The sequence below is a fragment of the Motacilla alba genome, chromosome 1A (assembly GCF_015832195.1).
Source record: "Motacilla alba alba isolate MOTALB_02 chromosome 1A, Motacilla_alba_V1.0_pri, whole genome shotgun sequence".
NCBI classification, from domain to species: domain Eukaryota; kingdom Metazoa; phylum Chordata; class Aves; order Passeriformes; family Motacillidae; genus Motacilla; species Motacilla alba.
This window is the reverse complement of record NC_052031.1, coordinates 61,913,222-61,938,836: the sequence shown is the minus strand read 5'-3', so window position 1 is coordinate 61,938,836 and position 25,615 is coordinate 61,913,222. Positions and strand designations below refer to the sequence as shown.

At 40.4% G+C, this 25,615-nt stretch overlaps 1 protein-coding gene across 4 annotated transcripts in view; it reads right to left on the bottom strand.

Moving 5' to 3' along the window:
• Positions 1-25,615, bottom strand: part of TBXAS1 (thromboxane A synthase 1) — a 235,717-nt gene that overhangs the window by 81,408 nt on the left and 128,694 nt on the right. For all 4 annotated transcript variants that reach the window (XM_038153016.1, XM_038153018.1, XM_038153019.1 and 1 more), the window contains 4 exons: positions 23,540-23,656; positions 16,200-16,288; positions 13,567-13,715; positions 11,459-11,589 (listed from right to left, as the gene is read on the bottom strand). In XM_038153016.1, the coding sequence (XP_038008944.1) occupies positions 11,459-11,589; positions 13,567-13,715; positions 16,200-16,288; positions 23,540-23,656 (486 nt within the window). The remainder of the gene's footprint in view (positions 1-11,458; positions 11,590-13,566; positions 13,716-16,199; positions 16,289-23,539; positions 23,657-25,615) is intronic.

Genomic DNA, 25,615 nt, shown 5'->3' with positions numbered 1-25,615 from the left:
CAAAAAATCAGAGTTCACAACTGAAATACTGACAATCATTTTCACTGTGGAGCAGTTTAAAAGAGGCAGCAGTGATATTCATTAAGCTGTTAATAATGGATTGTGGCACAAAGCAATTTATCAAGTTTCCACTGTAATTAAAATCACTGAATATTCGGGCACTTGCAATGCACCTAGCTCTCCCTGCTTCTGAAGCTTTACATTTTAATGTGAATTATAGCTCCCTCTCCCCAGAGAGCTACTAAAAAGCCCATTTTAATTGGTATGTTTTTAATTGAGATTACATTATTAAAAAGTGTAAATTTCTGTTGAAGAGAGAAAGGAGGTGCTCAGCTCCCCTTTAGTCTCTCTCCCCCTTAGACATAGCTTGCTTATCCCAGCGGGAGGGAAAAATGAAGGGTAGATGCTGTGAAGGAAGAGGAGAAAGCACTGAACACTCACAGACTGTGAAGCCAGGGCAAGGCAGCATTGTCTGCCACAGATGCAGGATTTCCTAGATGGATTTTCAGGAGGGAGAGGAATCGTCACCACCATCCAGGCTGCTCTTAACAAAAGGCAGACGGAAAACACCACGCAGGGATTCCTGCCTCGTAGCCAGCTGACATTGAGGGCACATTTCAGCAAGCCTCTCCTCGAGGTTACCAGTGACAGACAATCTGTCGCTTTCCATAATAAGTAACTCTAATATTGAATTCTCCTCAAAATCCACATACGGTCATGAGTGGATGGGGTCTAGAGAAAGCCTCTGCCTCTGCTGGTTGCAGAAGGCTGGGGGCAAGGCAGGGAGAGGCAGCCCCTGGGGCAGCCTGGACTCGGTGGCAAGAAGTGCCCCAAGCAAACAAAGTGGGTTGCTTTTGTTCATGGATACGGACAGACTGACTCGCCACCATGTTAAAAAGAAAACTGACTTCATGCTCTTGGCATCCAAATGCTGGCCACTTAAACGGTTCTCCTGCTGGCAAGATGGACTGTCAGTGCCTCTTATAAGTAGAAGTATAGATCTCCTAAGGTGAGTAGACATGAGAGAAAAGGGAGAAATATCAAAGGAGTGCAAAGTAGATGGCAACAGTTGAGACAGATCAAGGGAAAAACCTTCACAGATCAAAACACGCCAAAAGATGGACAAGATGGTTGAACAAGAATGAAATATCATGGAACAGCTTTTTCATACTGCCTCAGAAAAGGTCATACTGTATTGCAAAAAGAAGGCAGTGCGTGGGGCTGAGAGAGGTCACTGTAGGCAAGCAGAAACACAGAGACTAAGAGACAAATTCAAAGATCACCCACTAATGCCACAAATGCTGCAACTCCCCTTCTAGTTCTGGAAGTGACTCAAGAAGGAAGGATGGTGAACCAATAGCATATAAAAGGGGAAAAACAAGGATGACATGTGAAAGACAAAACTGAAATTATTAAAACCAACAGAGAAAGGGAGAGTTCCGTTACTACAATTAGGTCAGCAAATCTATGTTTTTTTCTAAATTAAGAATTTAGATGCTATGCTCTGGTTACAAGTGCCAGAGGAAAGCCTTCTTGTAGTGGGAAAGTAAAATGGATACATGAAATTCCCAGTCAATAGGCCCCTTGCAGATTGAGATCAAGAGTAAGTAAAATCAAAACAAAAAAGACCATGTAAACAAAGATTAGATCTTATATCCCACCTTGGCATTAAAGACCACTGCTCTGCTGTGCAGAAAGGTAATCTCTCCAGATTATTTAATTTAATGAAGGATTCCTTTTGCTTGCTGATTTGAAAGTCCCACACATAGATCACAGATGAAGCAGGAAAAGGAAGGGCTTTCAGAAACCTCAAGTAGAATCTTCTGAGAAACTTGTGGGAGCACACTGAAAGGGTAGCACAAAGAAGAGATGAAGAACAGTAAGAGAGACAAGTTGCAAAAGAAAAGGAATGTGCAGAACCTCAGGGTAACAATTTTACCTTTCAGCTGAAGGGGTGAATGCTGAGACCATACCATGAAGGAAAACAAACAACAGGAAGCAGGAAAAGATAGGCTGGGCAAGATTTGCTTTATGCCAACAGAATCACAAAGAGAAACTGCGCTTCTAAGCGCATAGAAAGATGACCCTGAAAGACAAATTTAACACTGCTTAGGCTGGCTATTTTGCACAGATGAAAACATGCAGCAGAAAGGCCAAATTACTTACTGATTTGGCATGTACCAACAGATATATGACCACATCAGATTCTACTCTGAGTGCTACAAAAGAAAGGCAGCTGGATGTGCTTTACTCCCTTTCCAGAAAACAGAGACCTTTTTCTGAGCCCTGGACACAACAAAGTCTCATTGGTTATGTGAAATTTCTGTGGCTTCAGCACCCAGGAACGTTTCTCCAAATACATACAGTGACCCACCAGGTTGCAACAGCCCTGGTTCAATTATTTTCACTGATAAGAGTATCGAGAAAGTTGCTAACTAACCAAGGGGACAAACTTTATGTCTAAGGTCATGAAAGAGCAGCATTGAGCACTAGGTATGAAAAGTATTAAAGCCAATGCCACATCGTCCTCAAACAGATGGCCTTTCAAAAAGATTTAATCAGACACTGAAATGCATGCTGCGAATACTCATTACTAGCACAGGATCAGGCTGGGACAAGTGGCCAGCACTGACGTTATTGCCTACAGGGAATTACCACAGGCATAAACAGGATTTGCAATGTTTGAACCTCCCTCTGGAGAGCAAGCACGGGGTCCCTTCATGATCATGAAGGAGGGTAAAGCAAAAAATTTATGATGAGGTGAGCCAGGTCTACATGGCAGAGACCCAGGCCCTTATAAGAAGCAACCTCCTAATTTCTTTTGCTTTCTTATCCTCTGTTTTTTTTTTTTTTTGCTTGTGCTTATCACACCACCACAAAACTCAGTGACAAAGGCCAGTTTTCTCTGGACACCACTTTCAAAGCACAATGAGCTCTTGCTTACCTTATTTTACTGGACACGTAAAATAGAGCTGTGACCATTCCATGCCCCGCAGTATCAAGAAGAGGAAAAATAGGATATCATCACAACCACCAGCACCCAGAAGAAGGAAAAAAATAAATATAAAAGGACTTTTCATCTCTCCTTCAGTGATGGGATGGCTTCCTTGAAAAAGGAGGTTTGCCTTTCAATTCTTTCCTCTTCCAGTTTTTTCAGAGAAATTTTACTGCAAACATTATTTGGAAGAGTCCTTAAGCTATCTTTTGAGCTGGATTTTCAATAAACAGTATTTTAAGAGATTGATTTTACCATGCAAACACTATTCTTAAAAGTCATTAAAAACCTTGACATTACCAGTGACTGAACATGTGAGTTTATTTATTTTCACTCTAGATGACAAAGTTGTTTTTCAGCACTTAAGATCCCACCCTTCTCAAATAAAAGATATTTCTCATATGCTGTAGATTGGTAAAGCCAAACGTCCATCTTCACTTCCCACAACAGCTGGTGAAAACAAGAGGAAAATACACACAAAATTTATTGACAGAAGCACTTAAGTCCTTCCTCCTTTTACCTCTGAAGGCATCCTGTTGGTTTAGTGACTTCCTGTAGATTAATGGGGCTACAGGGAGCATCTGAACCTCCCCTGTTCTGCCCAGAAAGGGCCAAACTTACAGTTTTTTGAAGGCCCTCTGAAGGAGCTCCACCACACATCTCTTAGAAAGTGAAATTGGCTTTTCCTGCATAGATACTCACATTTTCCTGGTACTATCTGCAAGATCATTCTTGGCAACTGTGGATTTCCAAGGATTTAACCAGATTAAGCACCATGAACACCCTGGTGCTTCAATTTACTTTCTGTCCATTAGCACAAGTCTATGTTCTTGCAAACTGAAGCATGGTCATCACCTGTACTTGGCACTGCTGAGGCTGCACCTCAAGTGCTGTGTTTTGGGCCCCTCACTGCAGGAAAGACATTGAGGGGCTGGAGCATGTCCAGAGAAGGGCGCTGAAACTGGAAAAGGGTCTGCAGCACCAGCCTGATGAGGAGCAGCTGAGGGAGCTGGGGTTATGTAGCCTGGAGAAAAGGAGGTTCAGGGGGAACCTTATCACTCTCTACAACCACGTGAAAGGAGGTTGGAGTTAGGTGGGGGTTGGTCTTTTTTTCCCAAGTAATATGACAAGAAGAAATGGCCTCAAATTGTGCCAAAGAAGGTTTTGGTTGGATATTAGGAAAAATCTCTTTGCCAAAAGGTTGGTCAGTTGTTGGAATATGTTGCCCAGGGAAGGGGTTTTACTAACCCTGGAGGTATATAAAAGTCATGTAGATGTGGCACTTGGTGGACATGGTTTAGTGGTGGACTTGACAGTGCTGGGTTAATGGGTAGGACTTAATGAACTTAAAGGCCTTTTATAATCTAAATGATTCTGTGATTCTGTGTGAGCAGTGCTCCAAGAAGTCATGGAGATGGCACTTTGAACCCGAGAGTGTAGCCAAGGTGGCATGTGTGAATTATGGGATAGGGCATCATGCCTGTCACCTTCTGAAGAAGAAGTGGAGATTCACTGCAGTGCTTAAGAAAGACCAAAAGGGAATGGAGAGAGGTGGAGGCATCAGAGAAAGAATCACAGATGCCATGATTATGTTGTTAGGGCTGCTGCAGAGTTTGCTGGAGTGGGGCAGGTAATATATACATGGTACCATCTGCCTATTCCTTGTCTAGAGTCCATGAAGCACTCTGAGCCACAACCAAGGAGACAGCAAAATGCTATCTTAGAGCAAAGGGTCAGCAACAGCAAGAAGAGCTGCTTGTGCTTGCTGGCAGCAGGTAACCAAGCAGACATTTGCTAACTTCTTGTGGCCATAGTGCCCATAAAGCCCTGGGCTCACAGGCAGTCTGGGCTGGAACAGATGCAGCAGTAATGCAAAACTCCCCCTGCACACTGCGGGGAGGCAAGAAAGGCACCAATCTTGTTACTTGTTCTGTCCTTAATCTCTTTTGAGCAGAGAGACTGTAGAGCTGCACTTCATGATGAAAGAACCTCAGCCAGACACTTCAGCCCAGGCCTGAAACCCAAAGATCACATTTGGTAAGCCTACAGTTTCTCCTTGGAAAGATATCAACAGGGTGATCAAGAAATTTCAACAGGTGCCCAAAAGTAATAGGGATTTCAAATGCATTTCCATTTGAGGTTTTGTGGCTTTGTTATGTTTAATACTTACACACTTCAGAAATCATGAGAAAGTTATAAAACTTACTACATCTTTAAGAAAAATAAATAATTAAAGAAAAAATTCTTCAAATCTGGGGAGGAAGGAAGACAAACCACAAGCAAATGGCTTGACTTTTAAAAGAAGGTGAATAACTAAAATTCCTTTTAATAATATACTAATTTTTTTTTCTTCAGAATCACTGCGTGCTGCCCAAGCACAGACACCAGATTTAATGCTCAAAAGTTTTTAAACATATTCTAGAGCAATTATACTCTTCTGGTAAAAGCAGCAGAAATAGCAGTTTCAGAACTGTGTTCAGCTCCATATTTAGCCCACATTTCCTCTATATCTTTAAAACCTAGATTTACCTCTCTGGAAAGTCCACACTTCCACCTGACAAAGGCAGTGGATAATGGGATGATCAAACTGTGAGAACAGCCTAGTAGAACAGAATCACAGCATCCCTCCAATAGACTTAGAAAAACAAAAGGACCAGACTGATCCTCTGATCCTTTGTTTTAATGACTTTATTAATCAATAAAATTAGATTATTTAATATTGCAAGATAGTTTGCATCCTTAAATGGACTCCACCTTCTTCGTAACACAAATTTTGCTTGGTTTTCTACAAAGGCAAGAATACTGCACACTATTAGAAGGTGTCTAATCCTCCCATCTGCTGTTTCCGTAGAAAAATATTTACTTTTAAACATCTGTATTGCATTTACACAGTTCAAACACACACACATAGCTCCTGGAATGTACATAGTATTTAGCAAATTTTTAACTAACTTTTCTTTGTAATTGTATAGTGCTCCCTTGACAAGGAGAGGATCAGACTTTTTCAGGAGGATTACCTCTGCTCAACTCATTTCAAGCAGCTCTTGAATAAAATAGTTCATTAGTTCATGAAAAGGAAAGACTCCAGGGAACTACTGAGGAAGGAAGAGAAAAGAACAGAGTGTCACAGTAATTAGGTTTTCAGATTGTCGCTTATCCTTCAGAATGCAGGTACACACACACATGTCCCTCTTCCCCTTAGGGGAGATCATTGCATGTTTATCCCCGGGAATCAGTGTACCAGAGATGAAAACTCTAACCCAGCCATAATTTCCCAGAAAGATACTAAAAGTTACCTCTTCTTTATAGCACGTTTCCTTTGCTAGTCTGTAGAGCAAGAGAAGTCCACCCCCCCCCCCCCCCCCCACCTTTGCAAGTATTTAAATACCTTAGTTTCAGAGTTACTCAAAATGCAGTCTTCTGACCTTTTTAGGCTCCTATGGCTAATGCTGAGAAACCAAAGGACTTCCACTCACTAGGAATCCCTCATGCCTGCCCAGGTGTACGGGCAGCCTGGGAAAAGCAGAGCCACTGAGTGATCAGGATAAAGACTAGCCAGGAATGAGGATGGAAAGCAGGGAAAACTGGAGGTGGTTGCAATTGTTGACCAGAGGACAACCTCTTTTGATCTATACCTGGCACAGCAGACTACAGAGCATCCCAGAGCCACACCAATTAAAAGCCAAACCATCACCAGGACTGACACCACTGTACAGTTTCTGTGTGGCTTTCCACCACAGGGCTCAAAGGGAAGCATGGCTTCCAGCAGAACAGCCTTCACACTCTTCTCATGTTGTTCCTTCTGTCTGCTCTGCATTTGCATTAAAAGCACTCAAGTAGACTCCATAAGTCTCCAGCCAGACTGACTGAACAGCAAACAGAGATGCCAGTGAATAGTTCTGGTTATACTCCCCTGTGCTTTGTCACCATCTTATTCCAAATTGTCTTGAAAACGCCAAGAAGCAGCTGATGGCCGTCAGAAACATCATCAGATCACTACTGGCCTGGCATGGATTATGTGACCTTGAATTTTACATTCACAGCAGACAGAATGACTGGAAAAATCAGGAAATATCAGAAGAGTGTGTTGAAGCCTCTATGAATTCTCCAATTCTCCTTGCTAAAGGATGTGTATTTTCAGTAGTGGATTTTCCCCCAGGTCTGTTGTGATTTTCCAAAAATAATCAATAGCCTTAAATTGTTACAGTACAGTTGTTGTTATTACTATGGATTACAAATGAAACTCTGGACTTTCATCTGCTGACAGGGGGCTTAGTTTCAACCCACAGTTGTTGAAGGAGTCTCAGTTTTGAGCACCATGAAAGACTCCTTAATCTAGACATCATAATTTAAAAAAAAACAGTAGGTTAAGAAGTGAGCTATAACAGGATATCAAAATAGCTCTAACACAAAACCAATTTGCATATCAGATTATTAAGTGAAAATCTATCAAAGTGTTATTTGTTGAAGTAAACCAATAGTCTATCTGCCCTGTCTTTGGAAATATTTTGCCTCAGGGAAAAATTTAAACCTGGGCAGGTAATCAGGGTAAGGTATTTGAACATTTAAATCTTGCTGGATCCTTTAAAGTAGGTGTTAAGTGGTGCATTAAATTTGTGCTGTTTCTTCTGAGCAGGGTAAATTTGCTCTTCTGTAAATAGTGGGAAAAGCCTTTTACAATAATTTGAATCCATGAATAAATGTAATGTATTAAAATTTCTAAAGTATAGGCATTAAATGTTTTTGTACATAAGCCAAATGAGTGAACTATCCAGGACTAGAATTATTTGAGTGACCACAGAAAGAAAATATATAATTAAAATGACATCTGCACCACTAACCGAGGGGAGGAGACAAAGTGACATCACAGATCTCATATAAGCTGCAAGCGTATTATTAGATCTAAACCTGGCTGTAAAATTACTATCTACCCAAGGGATTATCTTTAGGCATTCAGAAGCATTGTTTCATTTACTGATAGAACAGGGATGATAACAGGCTGACTTTGCTTGTCACATTGTTTTTTGGCCTTCTTTATTCTTTGTTCACATTAGCTGTAGATGAGAAGAAGACAAGTTTCAGCTAAATCACTGTAGTGGAGCTTTTCATTGTTTTACAGTTTGTTCCAAAGGCTTTTTTTATCCTCTCTATCCCCCTCCCCCCCTCAAGAAAAGAACCCCAAAGCATTTTTAATGGTGTTGAAATCAATGGGGAGTAAAAGATGCACACAATGTAACATCTAGGAATGTGGCAAACTAAGGAATACCCATTGGCCTAATGTACCTCAGGGAGACCATAAGACTTTGCTTATAGCTCTCATTATTTGCACAAAGAAACAGTGGCTGCTAGTTATATCTTGGCCTTATTAAAATTCAGTGCCAAAACTCCAACTGGCTTGAGTGGGTACATTTCATCATTTGAGACCTAGGACAGAGGACATAATTCTCCTTCACATGCAGGGCTATCTGGGACACCTCATCTCTACAGATTTAATTTCTGCATTAAATTGAAAAAAGCTGCATTTTGGTCTGTTTTACACACCATTTTTATGTCTCTGGCAAATATTAGTTGCCTATATTTGTAACAAGGCTCATGAGCTGCCAACCTAAAACATTCAAAATTCTATAAGCATGTAACAAGACAGGCAGTGAAAAGGGGAAAAAAAAGAAAGCTCTAAACTTTCCAGTCACTTTTGAACAATAATGATACTGAACTGCAAAGAAGACTTAATTTGCATTAAGAAATCTGTCCCTAATAGTCTAGCTCCTAGCCCTTGAAATAGCTCCCACATGCCGATTTTGCAAACTAAGCAAAAGTCCAGGAGCAGACGGGTCTGCAGGCAGCCATGGAATTGTGCATCCACTGCTAAGGCAAACATGGACCTTGCACTTTCCCCCGCACTGTCCTGGTGTTGGGCAGCTACTGCCATGTGTAATCTCTTACAGAACTTCCCAATGCCCCTTCCAATAGAGCCTTAAGCCTCTGGTCCATCAACTGCTGTAGCCTGCAAACAGGCTGCATTATGCATTCTGCCTCCTAATCTTGTCACTAGTCTTGCTTTTTTCTGTGCTGTCCCTTGTTTAAAGGAGTGACCAGCTCTAGCACAGCAAAGGGTTCAGCCTGTGACCGACCCCCTCAGTGCTACGGCCACAGAAACACACTGCATTTCATTAATAAAAGTTAATACAGCAACCACTTTTAACCCACATTAGGTTGTTTCATGGTCCCTTTTATCCTTTCATAATTCATACACAGAACAGACTTTCCATGCAGGCCCTGTTGGCATGAATCTTTGATTTAAAACTGTCCATACCTACAGCCACATCTGTAGGCCATTAAAAGTTCACACTGGACCTATGCAGTAGCAATGAGGTGCCTGCAAGCAGTTTATACACATCATCACTGCCAGAAGACATTCCTGCAGCATCAGCCTCGGCCAGGAACCCTGTTTATGAATCACCAGTTGTTTGTGGCCAGTCAGTGGTGTTTACCATCCTTTGGATGAAAAGAAAAGCAAAGACTGATGAAGGTGGGCTGAAGGAACAGCAAGCAGCATGTAGTGATAAACTACAGCAAATGTAGAGGTGAGACATCACTGCAGAAAAACTCAACGAGCAGCAATATATTTGATTATAAATTTTAATTTTTGAATGTGTCCTGGAAGTAATGTAGGGTAAACCAAAATCCATTTTTCCCTGAAAAGTGGCAGCTATGGGGTGAAGCTGTGAGAATAAGTTGGGAGGATCCCTTCTCACCTGTGCTATTACTCCAAAAGCATCACTCTTCATCTCAGAGAGGCACAAAGCATCTCTTACACCTCAAAATTAACAGCTTCCTTCATGTGGATGTTGTGTGTTTTGTGCCAATTGTTATGAAAAAAATTGTTTCAGTTACCTCAAAAATGGAATTCTCACCGATATTCTTTGTTTCTCACTACACATTCATATTCTTCCATGAAAATAAATGAAATGAAACTTCATGCAATTAAAGGAAATGAAGTGGAATGAAAAAAAATTAAATTAAAAAATATGAAAAGAAATGAAAGGAAACCAAAATAAATGAAATCTTGAGATTTCATATCCTTTCATGAAATGAAAATTCATTTAATGAAATAAAATGAAAAACCAAATAATTAAATTAAATTAAATTAAACATCAGGGGATAAAGGGAAATGAAATTTTATAAATAACAAACTAAAAAAATTAAAAATAAATTAAATGAAACAAAGAAATAAAATGAAATCTTGGGATTTCATGTCATGAATGAAAATGAAATAAAAAGTCAAGGAATGAAATGAAATGAAATGAAATTCAATAGAATTAATTGAAATTAAATTAAGTTAAATTTAAAGACATTAAAGGAAACATACCAAAATGGAATTAGATGAAATCTTGAGATTTCTTTTCCTTTCCTTTCACAAAATGAGCTTTCATTTCGTGAAAGGAAATGACATGCCAAATCAAAGAATGAAATGAAATTAAATGAAATTTAAAAACTGAAATTAAAAAATGAAATTACATGAAATGCAACAAAATTAATTTAATGAAATCTTGGGATTTCATTTCATGAAAGGAGTAAAATGACAAGTCAAGGAATGAAATGAAATGAAACAAAATTTAATGGAAAAAAAGGAAAATAAAGGAAAAATAAAATGAAATTAAAAGAAATCTTGGGATTTCATTTGTTTTCATGTTTGTTCTTCTTTTGTCCAAAATAAACTTTTGTATCATAGAACCAAAGCATAGGTCTACATTCCAAATGCTTCATATACCAAAAATAGAGAGACTAATGAAAGTGTATGTGCCCTCACATACTTCATAAAACAAGAGTGACAAAAACAACCACAAAAAAAAAACAACTCCTCAGAGTGCCTTATGTCCAAAAAAAAGAGGTAACAAATGATTTGCTAACAATGGGCAGCCATTTGTTTGCACACTTCAGGCGGTATTTACTACCTTTCTATTGAGCCATCTCAGCTCAAGTGACTGCTCTAACCGAACATTTAGATTCTTCCCAAGTTCCAAAGCAGCAGGAACTGGCACAGGGCTCTGTGAAACTTGCTTCGGTTTTTAGGGAGAGACTGGGTTGAAACACTCAGTGGGGGCTCTTTTTTCCTCTGGTCCTTGAGGAAAAGTAGTGTAGACATGACACATGACTTTAAGAAGAGAAAAAATTCCACAGGCTGAATCCTTCCTCCTGGGTCTAGAAACTGGGCTGAGAAGTCATTCCAGATGCAACTTTTCTGCATCCTTACTTGAAGAGAAACACTAAGAGAAGCAATATTGGAATGTGCTAACAATTCTGCCCGATGGTACATAAAGCTAAAAATGAATCAAATCTTCACTAAAACACTTTGAACGTTCAGAGAGATTGAGTTTGTTTTTCAGACAGAGGCTAATGCCAGTTCCAGTTTTTCCTGAAAACGTTTTCTTATCCATATATTTATCACCGAAATAGTCTTACCTGAGCTGCATCTTGCTGGTGTCTGTGGACAATTGCATTTTTAATAGTTTGGATAAAAAATTCATTAAGTTCCTTTTGTTTCTTGTTGGGAAAAATGCGTAGCAATGGGATCATTATGAATGGGAAAGAAACTGTAAGAGATTTTAAAGAAAAAAACATTGAATCAGACAGTTAGGGCGTATGATAGTCCCCCTTACCCTTCAGTAATATTATAAAACTGATCAAGTGGGATGTGTTCCTTTTATGAAAACTGATTTTTCCTCTCTTCCTCTCCCTTTAGCAACCTTTGAGGGTGGAAGAAAAAGAGACTCCCCTTTTGGAGATGTCCTGCTGGCCAGGACTCCCTTCCTGCTGGCCAGATGCCTTCCAAGCTTGTTTCCACAATGCCTCAGGATTTTGGTTCAGATTTTTGGTGTCACAAAACCACCACAACAAAGGGGAGCATTATTCCCCTTCCTGCATAGACAATTACATAGGAAAAATGGGGGATCTTGAACTGGCCTAGCAGCTTATGGCACCAACACGTGAAATTGGGTAGTTTTCATTCCTGTTTGCAGCTCTCCAGCATTAGGGATGGGGCTCTTTAGCAGGGCCTCTTCCAACAGGACAAAGACTATGGAGTTTAAACGAAAAGAGAGCAAATTCAGATTAGATGTAAGGAAGAAGTTCTTTACAATGAAGCTTCTAAACCAGGGGCACAAGTTGCCCAGGGAGGTGGTGGATGCCCCAACCCCAGGAACATTCAAGGTCAGGATGGACGGGGATCTGAACAAACTGACCTGGTTGAAGACATCCCTGCTTATTGCAGGGGATTGGACTAGATGACTTTTTAAGGTCTCTTCCAACAAAGACTATTGTGTGATTCTAATTATTTTGCTTCTCTAAACAGGCCACAGACTCAGGAAGCGGGATATTATCAAAAGGATGGTCTCCAGTCCATACTTTTATAGTCACAACCTAGAAATCTGAGTGAAGTCTTATATTCTAATAAACCCCTCATTAACTTATGAACAACTTAAACAAATCAATCATTGTGAAAACCCTGTCCTACCAACAGGGCAACTACATTGTGGAAATTCTTACCACATTAATGAACGAACAGAAAGAGATGAATCAAGGAATCCAACTCCAAACACTACAGAAACTTTTCTTTAATGAAGGACACACCACTCTTAGATGTATAGGGGCACATTTCTGTCCCTTAAGATATTGGTTACAAGTCACATTTTCCAATCAGGTTAAACATTAACCCCAGGGCCATTTGGATACACAACTCCAGAAGGAAACAGTTGATGTGCTGCGAGTACAGGTGCAATCTGTAATGCCAGCAGGATCAGATGGGCACAGGAAACTTTGCCACTGTGACACCTGATACTACTGTGTGCAGGTCTAGACAACAAGATGATAAAACCTCAAAAGCCTTGATTATGCTGTGGCTGCCTCAGCTGTGACTCTTACTTGAATTATCAACATCATCACCACCACCACAAAGCCTAAACTTTCATGCCCTAGAACTACATGGTTCTATACCATGCACTCTTCCATTGCCTATCTGTTGATCAAAAATAAATGTACTCTCTTCAGGACACTTGTGATCTTTATCCTTCAGAGCCATCAACCAGGCTGTGGACAGTGTTCAAAAAAGATTTGTGAGTACCTACACAATCTGTTTATACTCTTCCACCTCTTTTCTTCAGTGGTTTCATAATGGGTGTGATTTCAATCTCCACTAAGCAAATCAAGTGCACAAAAACTTTACACTTAGGTCCCAAAGGGCAATTACTCTGTTTTAGCGAGAAGTGTATTAAAACAAGTACTGTAGAAACTGCAGGATCCTGAAATTTTCCTGTCAGATGAACCAGGAGCATTTTTTTCCTGACCTCTCATTTCTGGAGTAAGTTTCATTAATGGTGACAAGACCTATAGAGCGTATGGTGGAAATCTCAAGGGTAGAAGCGGCCTGTGGGTTGCATTCTGAATCCCTCTGAAATAAATAATGTCAGCTGTAATGCTTCCTACTCTGGCTTCAGCATGAAGCAATTTTGCAATTTGAGAATGACTTTTATGAAATAATCACAAGAAAGTAGACAAATGTAGACTATACTCACGGATTAGAATGAGAAGAGGCTTAAACAAAGACATTTCAAAGAATGTTCTGCAATTCTTAACAAAGGGGTCATCAGGATTCTTCTGCGAATCCACCTCACTACCAAAAGCCACGCTACCAACAACATCCAAGGTAAAGCAGTTGTAACACCTGCATTTAATTGAAGAAAGAGAAATTATTATCTAAAAATCACATATCCATTAATATCTTGATTCTACAAACATCACACAGCATTAATTTTTGCTACTGAGTTTCCTTTTGCTTTTAAATCTGAGCTTTGCCAGCAAGAGATATTTCCATCATTCTGACAAATGGTGATGCTTGATAATGATCACTTTTTCCACACCTACAAAGTGAACATATTTTCATACAGCTCAGTAATTCTATTAAAATTTTATTCAAAACAATTTAATATGTTATGACCTAGAAATCAAATGTAACACATCAGAGATGCATAAGCATTTTCTTAGTATGCATCCTAACAAATGAGATCATTCCTTTCTCATTTTTAACTGCAAAACCCACACCTATTTCCAATCCAGTCTAAACTCTCAGAGACAAGAGGTTCTTAGGTAAAATTAAGGTCCTTAAGGGTTTCCTTCTTCTTCTTCTTCATATCTCCTTTGTAATGTAACTCTGTGGACAAAACCAAGAGAAACTGACACCATGTGAAATGTGTGTTTCTGCAGAGGAGCTGCCAGTGCTTTGAGAACTCCAAATGATCTGTGGACCATGATCTAGAAACATCAGAACTTACTAAAAGGCTGCCTGCATATCTCACCATCTATCCAGTTGTCTTAACATCTTTATTTTCCTAGTAGGCTTTAGCAGCTCTATTGAGTTTTGAAATGGGTGGACTGACAGTGTGAAATATCCTTGGAATTTGATTCTTCTGTGGTAAAGTAAGCAATGTCTGTACTTCCACGAGCCTTACGAAAGGCGAGTATCAATCTCTGGTGTTTTAATCTGAGTGAGCATGTATGAAGGGAAGAACAGGAACCAGGCCCATTATATCCTGTATATGTTATGTGAATCAGTATTTCTAAACAACAATCTTTGTGACCTGTCATTCTGATCTCTCCAGAGAAGATTTAAAAGATAACAACAATAATACAAAACTCACTTCTTTTGGTCTTCAACTCTTACACACACACATAAAAAGCATCATTAGAAATTAAAATTTTAAAAGGGAGGGGGGCATTACTATAAAACAATAATTTAAGAAAGACTCAATCATCTACCTCTCAAAGGTACTGAAAAATAAACCAACCTTAAAAACTAAATTTTGAGTTGTTGGCAAAACACAAAACAGCTAAAGACAACTAAGGTCATAGGAGGTTACAGATAGGTCTTTTCATCCAAAAAAACCAGCTCCCAAGGCAATTCTGAAAACTGCAGTGGAATGAGAATCACATTTATAAATACATCAAACCTGCTGAAATGGTAGTATGGTAAAACAACTGGAAATATCATGTTCCGAGACGGTCAACATCATTCATTTATACTTTCAAAGGGTCTTTTCCAAAGTGTCTCTTGAGAAGTGAAACCCTATAATGGATCAATAGCTAAAAGACCACTCAAAGACAAAGGACAAATGAAAAAAATGGAAAAGACTGGAAGGACTGAAAAGGTCAATTTTCATCACAGCACAAGGCTAGTATAATGTATCTTGAGGTTTCATAGCATCTCTTCAGCTGTTTATTAGAGAGATCTCTGTGCACACACATACACACACTTGCGTGTGTACATGTACTTGAAAAAAGATTAATAAATTGTGGGTAAATATCCATTTCTTCTGATGAAACAATATTATTTGTGCTGTTTCAGTTTGGGAAAATCATGAAGAACTTCAGAGGGCACTGACCAACCCAGCAAATGAAGTATAAGCAAAATGAAGCAAAAATAGTGCCTGTTAGAAAGAATGCATTTGAACTACTACCCAGGATCTTAGAGAAAATGCATCTACTCAGAGAAGGGACGAGACAGTTTTGTGAACAGTTCAGTGAAGACCTCTGATGAAAGAGCAACAGAAAAGATAATAGGATATTAAATGCATAACAAATGAGAGAAAGTACAATATGGAAAATATTAAAATGTCATTTGATAAATCAATGGTGCATTTTCATCTGTAGTACTGATCCTGTTGCTTCCCCAAAAGCTAGCCTGCCATGAGAAGGGGTTATGAATAATGTGGTAAGAATGATTAAGTGCTTGAAAAAACCTCATATTAAAAAAAAAAAAAAAAGAAGGCAAAAGAGTGATGGACTAGATATATTTGATACTAGACCAATTCTTATATTTGTACATTATTGGCAGCCTGCAGAGAACAGACTGGACAGGGACTAATGCAGCCTCCCTTTGTCCTTCCAGCTGTTAAAACTTCATTAAATAACTGCCAGAAATACATTAGATGCTTTACCAAAATTACTTTTCAAGTATGCAATGACTGTCCCAGGAAGAAAAGGCTTTTATCAGACACACCCTCCATTAAACTGTGATCTCCATTTTTTAAAGTGAGGGAGGAAAAAAAAAAATCTTTTCTACAGTAAGTGTGAATTCAGAATAACTGCTGCTATTGACTTTTTTTCCTTTTTTTTAATAATCTGCTACTAAATTTTGGCATGTTGAACATACCTCTGGATATCAAAAGCTTTGCCGGAATCTGCGTAGACTTTCAAGTTACACAGCAGGATGTCACAGGCCTGGTTTATCAGTGGTGTCATCTGGAAAGGAACATAATGAATTGTGAAAAAGCATTAAAATGTTAAGAAAAAACACCAAACAAAAATATTTATTTTTAATTTTTTTTTTCTGATAAATGGGATACAGCTCTCTGGTTCCTCTGCAGGCGTTGTTAGGCACTTATGCATAGGTAAGATGAAATGTTGGCACTTGCTGCTCAAAATAAACCTACACCTTACAGGGATGCCCTTCTCCAGCTCTGGGCCTAAATGCCAGAGGCTGTGTCACCTACCTGACCAATGGTTCTTGCCCCACTGTGGCTACATACACAGAGACCTACCAGGCAAAAACATCCCCCTCTCTGTTTAATCATTCCAATGATTTATCATGATCTTTATTTACAATACATCACATTTAGGTTACATATGCTCCAGGACAGAAGGAATAATTCTTTCCCAAGTCCTGTAAAGGCATTGGCATCAGTTGTATCCTGCTGTCTCTCAGTTTGAGGGACTTAACATGTAACTAGAAAGTGATGCTGGATTCCACTACAAGCTGCTGAGGGCAAACTGCTATTTGTACATGAGGAAAGGCTTTTCTCAAGTAGTGATGACATTAAATGGACATTTGTGTGAATTTATTCATCTAAGGGTTTCCAGTCACTGACACATACATGCTGGTCAGGTAGACTTAACCACAGCTTGGCTGTAGCCAGCAGTGCAATAGTCTCTTCTCTAGGGCTTCGTGGAAACCATAGCACAGGCAAACATCAAAGCCTCATTAAAGTCTTACTTTCTGTCTCTTTAGCTTCCTACATATGAGGAATCAGACACTTCCCTGATTACATCAAATGGGGGGACAGATGAAGTGGGTAGCAGCAATCCAGCCATGAACCAAAAGGAATTATATCCTACAGCTCTTTCCCATATAGACTACCAAGAGCAGCCTACAACTTAATACCAGAGTCTTGCCTCAACAACTATGTCAAGCATCAGCAATGTACACACAGAAAATTGCCTTTCCTTCCTGAACTACCTCCTTCAGCATACGGATGTCAACAAACATGAGAACAGACTTATCCTACTCCTCTGATATTCTTGTTACCAAAAAAGACTTACTGCTGCCTCTCAGCACACTCTGAGAGCTATGCAGCCTGCCCAGCCAAGTCCATTTTGCTTGGCACTTCTACCTCTGTGAAACTGGCATAACACTTTGTGCACAGGCACTCTGCCATCTTAACACATGGGCAAGACTACACGCAGTCAAAAGGCCAACGTGGGAGCATCCAATATGTTTTCCGAAGGCACAAGTCTGACTCAAGAATGTGTCTAGCTGCTCTCGAGGTCCCGTGCCTTTATGAGAGAAATTACATTGCAAAGCCAGGTCGATTTGGGCTTTGCCACAGCTCTGGTGTCAGATAAGTGTTTGGTGAAAGTAGCTGTTACACTTTTGGGAGGTGCACACCGCAGTTATGTAGCAGCCTTCTTCACCTTTTGGCTTTCCAAAGAAGGTCCCCTGCAGCAAGCTTCTTCTCAAAAGAAGCTTCAACCAAATTAATACATCTCTGTTCAGCAGATTGAACCAAGGTGAAATACTTCATAATCTCTGGGTCCAGGCCCCCCAGTGAACTGAACCAGCCAAGGAGAACAAAATGAAAATCAGTTTTTTAACAGGTATGATGTTTCTGAAACAGATGGTGATCATTTCAGATTTTCCTTTTATTGCCTTATTTTCTCTCTTATTCTTCATCACATCACCAGAACTGTAACCAGCCAGCTGGTTGCTATCACTTTTCAACAGCTGGCAGAGACATCAGGGGCACGTATGTCTGGCCAGGGCATCCCATAGCACCTCTGCACTTTGCACATTCCATCAGCCTTTAGAAATACTGTTGTAATTCGTTCCTAGCCATGAGATATTTTTATTAGTAAATCTAACCAGGAAAACAGGGAGGGGGGCACATGGATTTGATTTACTGTTAGCATGATAATAACAGATTCATGTCACTAAGACAATTATTTGTATATGAAAGCTACAGGGGATATCTACTCTGGAATCCTAGGTTGGGTTTGGGTTTTTTATTCCCCTGGGGGACATAAATTAGTGCAAAATTGCAAACTACAAAGACCACAGACTGAAACATTCTTAAGTCTCATAACACCTCAAAATCTTTGTCCAATTGTCAAGAAAAATAAAGTAGTGTCAGGGGAGGTGAACTATATCAAGCATAGAAACTGGACCTGTTGCTCTACACTGCCTTGGGTATCAGTTACTTCCCATACATTCTGATTTGCCAGTCAGAGCATAAAACCTGCATAACCTGCCTGAGATTCAGTTCTTGATGGGTAAATAAACCCCAGCTGCTTTGTGTTCAGATTGGCTGAGAGTAACAGGATGAGGAAAAATCTAAACAATATGGTCCCTGTAAATATTTGATCTGACAGTTATCTAATAGCAAGAGTAGCCCAGAGTCCAAATTTCTTTCTTTCTGCCAAAGAAGAGCATTTGGGGTTAGGGTTTCATGATGCCAGGGGCTTTGCTGTATAAATCCTGCCAATATGCTATTTGGCACATAACAACAATTAGCTTCTGATTCTGCATATGCACAGTGCATGTGGATCTTTGCACTATTCAAAGGCATCAGAGTCACATTCCTCTAGTTAGATGTGGCCCTCAGTATTCATCAGTATTATTATTCCCCTTATTATTAGCATCCAAACTAAAAACTAGAAGGCTGGATCATATTCACTGTAGGCAGACACCCTGCAGACTTTACTGTTCACAGACAGCAAGCAGAAGTCATGTTGGGCCTCTTGTCCCACAAATGTTACGAAATAGAAAGCAGGGAGAAGGAGAAAGAATACATCCCTAAAACAAGAACTTCTTCTCTTCCAGACTTCAAGTCCCTGAATAAAACCAGAAAAAGAGCAGAGTGTCAGAAAGATGTTTTGTGAGAGGATTTGTTTCCATCACTTGAGAGTGCAGCTGTGCAATTCCTGGGCACAACTTACCAAAATGAGCAACTCAACAAGATATTGGCCTGTGGCTCAAGTTACATTTCACGTACCAGTTTTTACATTAGTGATTTGCTTTGCCTTATGTGAGGACAGTTGCTTTGTCCAGCAGCAACAGCAGTTTCCAGAGACACTCCCAAAATGCCTTTGACCAATGTGCACAAAGAGCAAATCAAGGAAACTTTATTGGTTGGACTGTCAGATCTTATGTCCTAGTGGGACATGAACGATCTACACCCCTGAGAGTGATGCTAGAGGACTTTTCGGCACTGTTCTGCCATGTTATTACAAGTTCTGCTTTATGTCTTCCTTTGTTTGAAAGAAATGCTTCAACACAAACTCCATTTCACAGGTTATTTAGGACAATGCTACATTAAGCTGGGCTCTCTTCTTTAATTTTTGGTTTCTGTTTTGTTTAAATGGTTTGTTAATGGAGGAAAGGATCTCTGGCATACTGATAGGAGATGACAAGACTACTGCAGCACCATCAGAATAAATAAAAATCAATAGGTTTTCTGCTGGTGTTGGCTGTAAAAGAGAGTAGAGCTATTTATCAAGTCTGACAAGGGGTCCAGAACTGCAGGATCATCATAGGCACCACAGCAAAAAGAAGACGAACAAAATAAGAAATACTAAATAGGGAATCAAGGTTGGTACAGCAAGATCACTAACATGTCAGCTCATTTCAGTACATAACAGCTGAGGAGAGCATGACAGGAACACTGGGAAATGTTTCTATTACTTAGAGCCTCCAGGTGTTATAATTCAGCAATTCCTCATGAATTAGATCTTGGATCAACTTTCAGTGATTGGTGTTGTTCCCACTGAAGAGATAAAAGTTGTTTCATGTGCAGAGAATTTAAGTAGCTTCTGTCAGATCACCCACAGGCAGTCCATGGCAGAGCTGCAAGTGACATTTCTTTGGTTTCCTGCCTCCTGTCTCTCATTTCTCAATCATACTGCTCCCACAGCAATGGTACTATGGGGTTCATTCAGGGGTCTTACTGGAAAGAGCTTATTATTAGATCTGCTACCAACTTCAGTGGCATCTCACATGGGCTGCTCCCCAGTCTTATTGCAGGATCAAGCTTATAAGTCTATTGCTTTATTCACCACCACTATAGTATTTGTGTTCAATGCTATACAGCCAAATCTTCCTTCAGCTGGAGTGGACTCCTTTAGTAATCATTACATGCTTCTTAGAAAAAGAGAATTAAAAAGGGAAAACACCCAAGACATTGAAATCCATAAAAGCAACAGTGAAATGGTGCACAGCTTTTAAAGACAAATTGAGAAAAGAGAAAGCTGTCAGAAACTCTTGAAAAATGTTACTAAAACAACTCTCTGCAGACACACAGAAATCACTATACTGGCTACCAAACAACTCTATAACCTCTAGTTTCAGTTCATTTCCTGTAACTTTGAAAAATTCAAAATTTCTGGAATCATCTTTTCATCATTTGCTGGCTGGCTGTTGGAGATATTTGCCATACTATGGGGAAATTCCTCAAGCTCAGTGAACTTCGCAGTGACATTACACCGCTTCTTTGAAGTGACAAGGGCAAAGCTCGCCTCTGTCCACAGCCCCAGGTGCCTCTGTGGAGCACTGCAGGTTAAATCTTAGCAACACACAAATCTTAGCAAAGCCCTGTCTTGAGCCTTGTCCTCCAGCAGCCAGGCCAAAGTGGCTTCTCACTTCTCTATCTTGCTAGCCCTGAAACTGTCCTTTCTTGAGTTTCTGAAACAGAAATATCAGGAACCTGCGTGTCTCTGAACTCTCTGTCCCTTAGTGCATCTTTCATCTGAAGTGATTGCTATGGGGAGTGCAAGGAGTTGTTAACATTTGTTGCACTGTCACAGGCTAACAGCTCCCAATTCTTTTAGAGCATCCAGACAGACAAGCCTATGTTTGGAGTGGCACTAGGGGCTGCAGCACTCAAGGGGAACCACTCTCCAAAGACACTCATGAGGTCTGCAGTCTCTCCAGTGTCACTGTGGAGTCTGCATAGAGGAACAAAGTTAAGGCAGTCATCCAGAGTGAACAGAGTGGAAGACTTTGGTGCAGGATTTTGTCAAAGCAATTGATATCTTGGAAGGAGAAATAAGGAATGTCCTAGTAATATTTATAAATATGTATAAAACAGCATATCTAGGTTCTTATGCAATCAATTACTACCAAATTTGTGTTTGTAATTCAAAGCAGAGAGGAAGGGTTTATTATAAACAGGATGTCTTGCAGATAGTGCTGGATACTCTGTAGCATGGCCAATACTAGAATATGATATTTTTGTTTCCATGCTGCTATAGAGGTTCTGAGAGAGTACCAAATATGGGAGAGTTAAAAAGTGAGATCATAATTAATGAGCATTGATTTCCTTTGTGAAGTGTTGGTATGGCTTCTAAATTAGGCAACAGCAGGAAAAGCACATGGGCAAAGACTTAAGTTGCATTAACTTCAAATCCCAGTATTGCTAACATATTTGGATAGAAAATGAAATGCAAGGGCTGAGTAGCACATCCGTTCAACAGCAGTTTCTAATCTCACATGGGCTTACTGCAAGTATCTGTCTGTGTAGGGATGGACAGACTTCTGGTGAAGGCGTGGGGAAGAAAAGCAAAGTTGAACCTTTCAGAGAGACCTGCCCTACTCCTCTTTTTCCCACTTGCTGTTGAATGGGAGAAGAAAGTGACAATTTCCAGGTCACCCTAAGCCCATGCACAGTCACACGCCTTCCCACAGAGCTTGGAAGAGGCAGCACGGGCAAAGCTGATTATCAGGCTAAAAATAAATATCTCAATCTTTGCATGCAAGACAGCTACCAGGCACTGGCCAGCCCTCCCTTTTACCTCCTACCATTATTCCTGCAGTCCACCTCCACCAACAAGCTGTGCAAAGGGAGTGCCACGACTTCTCCTCCCAGCCCAGTTGGATTGGCCAGACCCTGCAAAGCCATGCATGCCCAGCCCCAAAGCAGGATCCCTGAGGCTCCACTCTTTTGCCCTCACCATGCTCCTCAGCCAAGCCTGCCCAGCAGGTGCCGGCAGAGGTTGCTCTCCACAAATTGAGGGGACTGCAGCGTTATCTTTTGTTAGTCCACAAGCAAAGAGCCGATGATCTGCAGTGAGGCAGATTAATTTCTGCTTGCAAAATGCAAAACTCTCCTCTCCCCACCATGCCATGTGCAACTAATCGCTTGCATATTTAAACACCCTTGCCTTGCTGAAATTTTGTGATGGAGTTGGTGACAGAGCAAATGTCAGGGCGCATAACCAATGGCATTGTCAGTCGTGATTAATCAGCATCTCCGCCAGGCTCGCGGCCAATTAGAATTTACCATAATAAGGAGGTGACAGCCGGCGTTGCTAGGCGACTGCTGTCTATAGAGCTGGGAGAGCCAGACACATTTAGATGTTACTGTGGATTTCGACAGCGGCATGTCAAAACAACACAAGCGTCTGCCCAGTGGAAAATTTTACAACCCAGGACTGGGCATCGGAGTGAGGCATGATTCCCTTTCAGAATAAAACATAAAAAGGAAGAGATGATTTTTTTTTTTTGGTGGGGTTGTTTTTTGTAATTCTCCTTGCAAGAAGACTTTAGCCAGTCAATCATTTGTATATATTTAATTAAGAGATATCGTATCACTGGAACAGGACTTTGTTACTGGGTAATGGGTTCCCATGGCTGAGCAAATGCTGATACATTTATAGGAAATTAGCAGCAGGTCAGCACAGAGACATTTATTTTCAGTCAGAGGTATTTATCTGGCAATGACATTCTGTTCCAGTGACTTATTTTATTATATGAAAGGATTAAAGAATAAAAGGAGGAGGGAAAGGAAAGGAGATGGAGAAATGAAAATAGACTGACAGCAGTTCCTGTGTTAACATGAGAGTTGCTGACTCTGCACATCAAGAAAAGCTATGTTCCAATTGGGAGCAATAACCTTTCCTGGACTTTACCTTACTCCTAACTTTCCTCCTAATAGGGCAGAGGAGTGGAAGGGGTCAGGGTCCTTCTTGAGTATGCTACACTTACATGGACAGACTGACTTAAACAGAGGAAGACAGTGCATCATATCCTCAGATGAGTTATTTGGATTTTCACCAGTCTGTGATCTGAACCATGCCATATGGAAGCTCTGCTGCATGTGCTCTTCAGGTCTAAATAAAGTGGCACAAAGTAGCAGGTTTTACCTATCCTTAATATGGACCTACATAAAGCAGATGCCTGCACAAGTCCTCTAAATTATGAAAGCAGCAATGTCTACACCTTACCTCTTTCAGTTTGGTATCGCTGAAGGCTGGGGTCAGGAGGCTCCGCACAAACTTCCATCTGTCATCACGAAGACAAAGGATGCTATCAAGCATTGGCTTGGATATCAAGTTCGGTTTCTAAGTTGAAAGAAAACATAATTCAATTTTAACACAAATGCAACTACAGCTACTCAAGACTCCGGAATTTGGGAAGATTGCTCAGGAATGGCATTGCACTGCTGTCCCATGAAGAGAGGTTCAAATCAGTCCCAAACACCAAGCTAAACATGGATGAGGCTGGAGAAAATTTCTCTTTTGCTGCACTCATTTTCTCTTGGGCTTTAAAAGTCCTGGACCAACTACTTTCTCAGACTACTCTGGTTCTGATGTCCCTGGTGTTCTGAGATCACTGAACCCTGGCTTCTTCCCTATCTTTCTAAGGTGACTGGCAAGAGGACTTGTCAACACTCCCTCTCCATGTGACATGAGTGCCAACACATCGCATGCTGGTGTTGGTGGGGGACACAATTTCTGGTGACAGCTGGTATGTCAGAATGTTACATGCATTTTAAAAGTCTTCAGAAAATATGTTGATTAGAAAGCAAGTCCCAGTCCTTACTCTGTTTATAAGGAACACTCTCACTAAGAAGTTGTGGCCTGTGAATCTTACAGCTGCAGCAGTCAGTCAAACATAGTAGCTTAAAGCACTGCTCCATCAAGTTCTGTACCAAAATGACTACTGTGAATTTACTAAATCTTCCCTGCCATGTAAAAGTTTCTTGTCCAGAAAACAGTGATATTCACTAAGGAGTAAAAGGATATAAAAGACAAAAGAGAAAGCACATCAGAAAACAACACACTTCTGACTGGAAGAAGAATCAGAAGATGTCCAGCCCCCCAGCACAAAATATTACACCTTATACTATGTTAGAAGATGTTTCCTAATTGTTCCTGCAGACCTCCAATAACAGAGATTCAATAACCTCCTCACTCAAACTCTTCCAGTGCTGTACTACTTTTACCATGGTAGCACAATCTCTCTCTCTTGCTGGAATTTTTGTCTTTGTGCTGTCCAGGCGTAGAAGTCAGGTTATTCTCCCTATCTCAGCAGCAGCCCATGCATACTATGAAGGCTATAACAACCACTAATCATATTGCAGCCATCTGCCCCACATAACATCATTTCACTCAATACACACTTATCAGTTCTGCTATCTAGGACTGTTTGCTCAGTGTTGGTACTGTTCCTCTGCATACTCCTGCTGATTTACTTCTTTCTTAAGGTACAGTCCCTGTGACCCAACATGGTCTCCAGGCAAGAAAGGATTTTATTTTTTCTCTCCCCCAGACATTCTGCAAGCTATATTCCTCTCTATTCACCCTGGAATATTACATACCACAGCATGACACTGTACTCATGAACTGGTTTGTGGTTCCCTGCAAGTTTCAGACTTCTTTTTGAACAATCACTCCCTAGGAAGTTATTCCCCAGTCCTTATCCTTTAAGCTGGTTACTCTCCAGAGTCATACGTAGAATGTGTCCTTGTGAACTATGACCATTCCCTTTAAGATTATTTGTGCAACTGAATAACACCACCTCGAATTTTAGCCCTTTCTTTCATAGCATCTTTCATCCTTATCAGCTTTCTACATAAATTGTTAGCATACTCAGCGCCAACATCTAAATTATTAACAAAATTGCAGAACAATTCTTGCAAAGAAGGCACCCTGTGCTCCTCCCTTCCCTTCCAACAGTGGACAGTTCCAAAATCACATTTCAGGCATCATACAGCAACGTCCTCCAGAAAAACCACCCTAAGATTGGTGAATGTGGGCAGAAGGTCTACACTTCTCTGGTTACCAGGAGGTACAGAGACCTTCATTTGTGCATGTGAGATCTTCTGGACACTGAAGCAGCAGCAGTATAGTTCCCCATGTTATCAGTAGAAAGAGTATCCATTTTACTGGGAGAGACCCAAACAAACCAATGATTTTGGCCACCCCAATACCATCTGTTGATCCCTTTTGTCCTCTGAACTTTCCTTTCAGTCTTTCTTTCATTACTACAACACATGAAAAATGAATTCTTCCAACCTC